At 45.5% G+C, this 7,500-nt stretch overlaps 1 protein-coding gene across 1 annotated transcript in view; it reads right to left on the reverse strand.

Annotated features, from left to right (window-relative positions):
* The window catches only part of LOC143276263 (neuronal calcium sensor 1-like), a 263,875-nt gene extending 262,329 nt beyond the window's left edge, over positions 1 to 1,546 (reverse strand). Inside the window, exon 1 of the mRNA XM_076580750.1 lies at positions 1,305 to 1,546. Coding sequence (XP_076436865.1) covers positions 1,305 to 1,368 — 64 coding nt within the window. The 5' untranslated portion in view covers positions 1,369 to 1,546. The remainder of the gene's footprint in view (positions 1 to 1,304) is intronic.
* Positions 1,547 to 7,500: the final 5,954 nt, after the last annotated feature.

The following is a 7,500-nucleotide window of genomic DNA, read 5'->3' on the forward strand; positions in this document are numbered from 1 at the left end:
AAGAGGAGAATGAGAAAGGAGAAGGAAGAGAAGAGGAAGAAGAGGAGGAGGAGAAGAAGAAGAGGAAGGGGGAGGGGGAGGAGAAGAAGAAGAAGAGAAAGGAGGAGGAGGAGAAGAAGAAGACGAAGAAGAACAACAACAACAACAACAATATATGCGACTGGACATTTAACCTACTTTCTCCTCCACGTCAAAGCACAAACTACTGACAACGTGACAACGATGACAACTATAACTAAAAGAAAAAGAAGAACAAGAACAAGAACAGAAGAATAGGGTGGAAGAGGAGGAGGAGGAGGAGGGGGAGAAGGAGGAGGAGGAGGAGGAGAAGAAAAACTACAGAAGTAAAGGCTACCCAAAGGAATACCAACTTCCGTTGTTGTTGTTGTTTTAAAGCAGTTTTGCCGCGCGGCCATGCATGGGACATTACCGCTTTTAATACGCATAATAATTATGCACACACACACACACACACACGAATACATGCATACTAGTACATACACAAATACACACACACACACACACACACACACACACACACAACACACACACAACACCACAACACAACACAACACAACACACAACACAAAACAACACAACACACACACAACAACACACAACACAACACACAACACCACAACACAACACACAACACAACACAACACACAACACCACAACACAACACACAACACAACACAACAACACAACACACAACACCACAACACAACACACAACACAACACAACACACAACACCACAACACAACACACAACACAACACAACACACAACACTACAACACAACACAACACACAACACAACACACAACACAACAACACACAACACAACACACAACACCACAACACAACACACAACACAACACAACACACAACACCACAACACAACACACAACACCACAACACACAACACCACAACACAACACACAACACCACAACACACAACACAACACACAACACAACACAACACACAACACCACAACACAACACAACACCACAACACAACACACAACACACAACACAACACCACAACACAACACACAACACAACACAACACACAACACCACAACACCACACAACACCACAACACAACACCACAAAACAACACAACACACAACACAACACCACAACACCACAACACAACACAACACACAACACACAACACCACAACACAACACACAACACAACACAACACAACACAACACAACACACTTACACTTACACAACACAACACAACACAACGTAAATAAAATCAATAAAAAGAAAAAAATAAATAAACAAACAACTCACAGTAAGTGGTCTTCTTCAGGGTCTCCACCTCTTCCTGCTTCAGCTTGCTGTTCCGCTTTCCCATGATCCTCAGTTCTACTGACGTCACCACGTGATCACCTCTGGCATGACGGGTACCCCCCGGCTCACAAAATAATCAATCCTGTCACACACAGCTCCGGCCCCCACCACCACTGACCACCACACAGTGTAGATATATATATATATAGATGGGTCAGTCAGGGTCCAGCCAGTTTTCACAAACTTTCACTGGGGTTTCAGCGCTCGGACACTGGTCAAACGCAAGTCTTGATGATAACCTGATACTGCTTTGAACTGCAGGGTTGTAATATTGTAAAAAAATATATATATATAATATTAAGAAAAAAAATATATATATATATCCGTTCGTCTGTCTTATCTTGTCTTGCTGTTTCTTATAGTGCTATATGTTTGGACATTAAAATTTCAGTGGCCGGCAAAGTTTCTACAGCGATCGAGTCAGTCAGTTATTTGATGTCCCGGCGTGGAACTACGATTCAGTGTCGTGTCAGTGCTATTTTGTGGTCTGACGAAGTTCTGATGTTCGTTCACTTTGCGACCAAAAGCTGCAAAACTGTGAAACAAGGTTAGTTTCTTTACTGACGGCAGCACTGCCGCTACTGAATTCAGTCCTGGCTTTTATCAATGTGTTTAGCCGGTTCCTAATTTGTTTGGAATTGTATACATACATACATACATACACACACACACACACACACACACACACACACACACATATATATATATATATATATATATATATATATATATATATGATAGTCAGTCGTGTCCGACTATGACCATCAGAACAGCAGAGGAGGCAACTGCTGTTCCGACTATTTGGGCTAGAATTTGATTATAGTGGAGAGTGTCTTGCCCATGTTACATCCCCACTCTCTCGGCCAAGAGGGTTTTAGGACAGTCGGCGTTGGAATGGTTCCCAAAGGCCAACTAGCCCACAAGGCTGCAGCACTAAGAGCCAGTGCAATTTTGCCTCCTAGTTTGAGAATCATAGTCCTTTCACAAAAGACTAAGCTGTAAATGGTTTCCCATTGACTGGAGAAACCATTGATAATACAGCTCTCACTTTGCTGTTGGCCCAAATGTAAACTAATGTCAATCTGTGATATAAGCCAAGTGTTGGGCCAAAGTATATATATATATATATATATATATATATATATATACTAGTAGTGGTAATCTGTCTTCAATGTCTGTCTCTCTATCCATTTTTGAATTATTGTTACGGACTGCTCAATGTGGATCCTAAAAGCAAAATAAATGCAAACATTACACGTCAGTATATCCAAACTTAAGTTTCCTAACTCAGTTTTATCACAAATCGATTAATGAACTCTCTCTGCGTAGTTGTTTGTTGTTTGTTGTTGTTGTTGCTATTTTTTCCTGTCCGCAGAAATAAACTAGAGTATTTCAAAAACAAGACAAAAAGGACTGGTCTATCCTCAAGATAGACTACACACACACACACACACACACACACACACACACACACACACACACACACACACACACACACACAAAAGCCGCCGACGGGTTTTTCACAAAGAATGCAAATACAAACCGGCGACAACGGTCTCCAAAAAGAATTATGTGATCGTTGGACGAACAGTGACCAATCAACCTGAATATATATATATCCAACCGCTGTCTTGACCTGTCCGTCACCAACTGAGAAAAACCCACGGTTTCCTAAGTTATTTTCCTGCTTGAGTTTGATTACACACATACGCGCGCGCGCACACACACACACACACACACACACACACACACACCTCGGCGCGCACTTCCGTCACTTCCACTGTCAAGACCGGATATACAGTAATCACAGCCAGTGTAGTTACTCCATACACCAACGCCGCAGATGCACCACTATAATCAAACCGAAGTCGTAAAGCTAGCGGAACACACACACACACACACACACACACACACACACCATTAATCCTGGCAAATCAAACAAATTCCAGACGTGAATTCATTGAATGCATCTCACTGAACTGACAGTGCTGCTGAATCCAAAACGAAAACCACGTAATGTCAAGTAAACAGGCCTGGGCTTATCTCTGAACACAGTCGGGAAAAAAAAAAAAAAAAAAAAGGCACGACTTTATCCTTCTGACAAAAACGAAAAAAACAAAACAAAGAAAAACAACCAAATCAAAATCGTTCGCGATTTTTTTTTTTTTTTTTTTTTTTTTTTTTTTGCTTGCTAGCTTGCTTGCCCCGCTGGTCAGCTTGACCGTGACTGACTTTTTGCCCTTCTCAACAGACACCACCTTCACACATCACTCACAGGTGCTGTGGTCACTCACTCACTCAGTAGTTAGTGGTCACTGCTGGTCATTCCACCCACTCCGTGGTGGTCACCAGTTTGGTCAGAAAGACCCGGAAGTGAACGGATGGGTTGGTCGTCAGTGGTGCAACTGAAGCAAGGCTGTCAGTTGCTTAGTACTTTTTAGTCCAGCAAAAAAAAAAAGATGACCTGGTCAGCTGTGACAAGAACTGAGCTACTACTACTACTACTACTACTACTACTACTACTACTAGTACTACTACTACTACGAACTACTACTACACCAATGTACTTTCCCTCTCAGAAAATAGCTTTCTCATTCAGTTTCCACCGACACTGACATACATACAGAGATGCACCACAAAGTTTCACTCACTTCATGACAAGAACTGAACTGTCTGTAGTCACTACTACTACTACTACTACTACTACTACTACTACTACTACTACTACACCAGTGTACTTTCCCTCACAGGCTAGCTTTCACCGACACTGACATACATACAGAGATGCACCACAAAGTTTCAACTCACTTCATGACAAGAACTGAACTGTTGTCACTACTACTACTACTACTGCTTATACTCCAGCAGCACACTCCACCTCTCTCAGACTAGCTGTTCACCGGCACTGACATACATATATTATAGATGCACCACTAAGTTTTAGCTCACTTCATACGTACCAAGAAGGAAGGGGAATACCAGTGGAGGGGAGTGGGGTAGAGGGAAGGAATTCCGCTGTTACAGTCACGGTTTTATTCCACAAGCTGCCTGCCTGCCTGCCTGTCTGCCTGCCTGCCTGCCTGCTGCTTTATCTCTGCCGCCGAGTTGTCGGCAAACAGAATAGAAAGAAGCCGTTGTTTGGTTTGAAATGCAGTCCGGCACACGTTTTTTTTTTTTTTTTTTTTTTTTTTTTTTTTTTTAGTGCAACTTCAAGAACTTGCCGTGAGCACTGACATATTCACACACGCACACTGACACTGACACTGACACCCTCACACACACACACACACACACACACACACACACACACACTGGCAGTGTAAACCGATTTTCAACTGCATTTTCGGTAAGAAGCGATATTATTATATACGACTGATGTACTGTTGTTGCTGCTGCTGCTAGAGAGAGAGAGAGAGAGGGAGAGAGAGAGAGAGAAAGCGCTGGCGGACACGGGAGAGATAGAACAGCTTTCACAACTCTTCATACGCTCGCCCCCCCCCCCTCCCCCTCCCCCATCCCTCCCACCCCCCTCGCCTCCCTCCCCCCTCTCTCCCCCCCCCCCCCACTTCTCTCTCTCTTTCTCTCAGTATAGCACACGAGTGGACCGAGCGACAATGCGGCTATTCTGGTTATCCACAACAACAACAGCAGCAGCAACAACAAGCCATAAGTCAACTACAACAACAACAAACAATATCATCACAGCACACGCGCGCGGCTGCCACTTTTGACGATAGGAATAACTTCACAAGAAAGTCTTTTCCGTTCCTCTTTCCTAACCCCCACCCCCAGCCCCCACCCCCACCCCCCCAAAAAAACACAAAAAAAAAACGAACAGTTCGGTTCGTTCACACACACTACAGCACAACCCAACACAACACAAGTCACACAAATCCACAAATCACAAACCGCGCGCAGTGCAGTAGCAGATTGGAGAGCTATAGCAGTAGTCACTGTTGCATGTGGAAAATAGACAACAAATAAACCTACACAAATGACACACACACACACACACACACACACAACCGTACTCCTCGATCTGGTGGTAGTAGTATGGGAAAAGCAGCATGCAGCCAAGAAGACCCAGACTTCCGTGACACTTCTATTCCTCGTGAAAGCAATAAGAAGAAGAACTACTAACTACCACCACGCACTACGGAAGAAGACTTGTCCTGGTAGTAGTAGTAGTAGTAGTAGTTGTTGTTGTTGTTGTTGTTGTAGTGTTAGTTACTGGCAGCAGTATGTAAGTAGTGTGGAAGAAGGAAGGGTAGGAAAGGAGAACCATCTCCTAACATCCTCTGACGGCCGGCTGTTTTGCTGCTGGCTTGCTTGTATCGGACTGAGCCGCAGCGCAACAGGTGAGGGAGAGGGGGAGAGAGTGGTGGAGGGGGGGCGGGGAGGGAGGGTAAGGGAGTGTGTGTGTGGGGGGGGGGGGGGTAAAGGGGGGTGGTTGTGGGGCAGGGGGTGGGGGGTGGGGAGGAAGGAAGGAAGGATAGTAGTAGTAGTAGTATAGGGGAGACGCAGGCCTCACACACATTCACACACACACTCTCTCTCTCTCTCTCGATATCTCTCACGTTTCAAGGATTCTCTTTATCTCTCTCTCTCTCTCTCGATGTTTCTTCCTTTTTACACGACTCTCTCTCTCTCTCTCTCTCTCTCTCTCTCCCCGACCCAGAACAAGCACGTGAAGCTCGGCACACACACACACACACACACACACACACACACACACACACACACGCACACACACACACACAACACACACACACACACACGCACACACACACACACACACACACACGCAGCTTCTGCAGTGGTCAGTTCACAGCGAGCCAACTCGGCCTGCCTGCTGCGGCATTTTTGCTGCTGCTTTGCTTGAGCGTCAACACGAGAAAGATATGTAGAAGAGGAAGCAAAGTAGGGTGGTGGGTGGTGGTGGAGGGGGATGTGTGTGTGTGGGGGGGTGGGGGGGGGTTAGGGGGGATGGGAGTGCAGGGGTGGGGGAGGGGTGGAGGGCCATAGAGGGAAGGGTGGTGGGTGGGGGGGGGAGGGGGGAGTAGTCCCGGTGTTGTGCTGGTGGGGGATGGTGTGGAGAGAAAAAAAAGGACCGTGAGGTGGTGGTGGTGAGGAGAGGGGTCTGCGGTGGGGAGCAGGGGAGGAGGGGGGGGGGGTTGCTGGGGGGGGGGAGGTTGGGAGGTGGGGTCGATGTTCATACAGTGCAGTCAGCAGTGATTATCTCTGTCTATCTGTCTGTCTGTCTCTCTCTCTCTCTCTCTTGTTTCTCTTCACTCCTCTGTCTGTCCCAACCATACACACACATACGCACACTCACACACACACAAAACACACACACACACACACACACACACGCACACAAACACACACACACACACACACACACATATATATATATATATATATATATATATATAGAGAGAGAGAGAGAGAGAGAGAGAGAGATTGTCACGAATAGGATTGATATTTCATATAACAATGTAACTTCTTCTTCTTCGTTCGTGGGCTGCAACTCCCACGTTCACTCACTCGTATGTACACTACACGAGTGGGCTTTTTACGTGTATGACCGTTTTTACCCCATGCCATGTAGGCAGCCATACTCCGGCCATTTTCGGGGATTAACAATGTAACAAATACCCAGGCTGACACCTTCCGCTACCAATTTCGGCCAACTGGGACAATAACCGAAATCATTTTTTTAATCTTCATTTCTTGCACATGTATTCTTCTCGATATTTAGAAATAACAACCCCCCCCCCCCCCCCCCCTGCCCGCTTCCCACAACAAATCATGATAATCACGAACACATTCTTACCGCCAGCCTAACGCTCTCTCATTCAGTTCAAATCCTTACCTACTTCAAAAATTGTCACCGATCACTAGATCTAGACATAATAACACTGCACTGAGACCAGCTGCTCAGGCAAAGAACCAAAAAAGTGACTTGACAAAACCTGACTGACATTCTGCATCCTAAGAAGGGAGCCAGAGCCCGGGCTAAACAAAATGACACATGGAGGGTCGCTAATGCTCAACAGAACAGCCTGGCACTTCAGATTCCAGATACATTCATCCTACTTTCAGCCTACAGCATTTTCTCTTCAAACTTTCATGC

Source organism: Babylonia areolata, chromosome 31 (assembly GCF_041734735.1).
Source record: "Babylonia areolata isolate BAREFJ2019XMU chromosome 31, ASM4173473v1, whole genome shotgun sequence".
NCBI classification, from domain to species: Eukaryota; Metazoa; Mollusca; class Gastropoda; order Neogastropoda; family Buccinidae; genus Babylonia; species Babylonia areolata.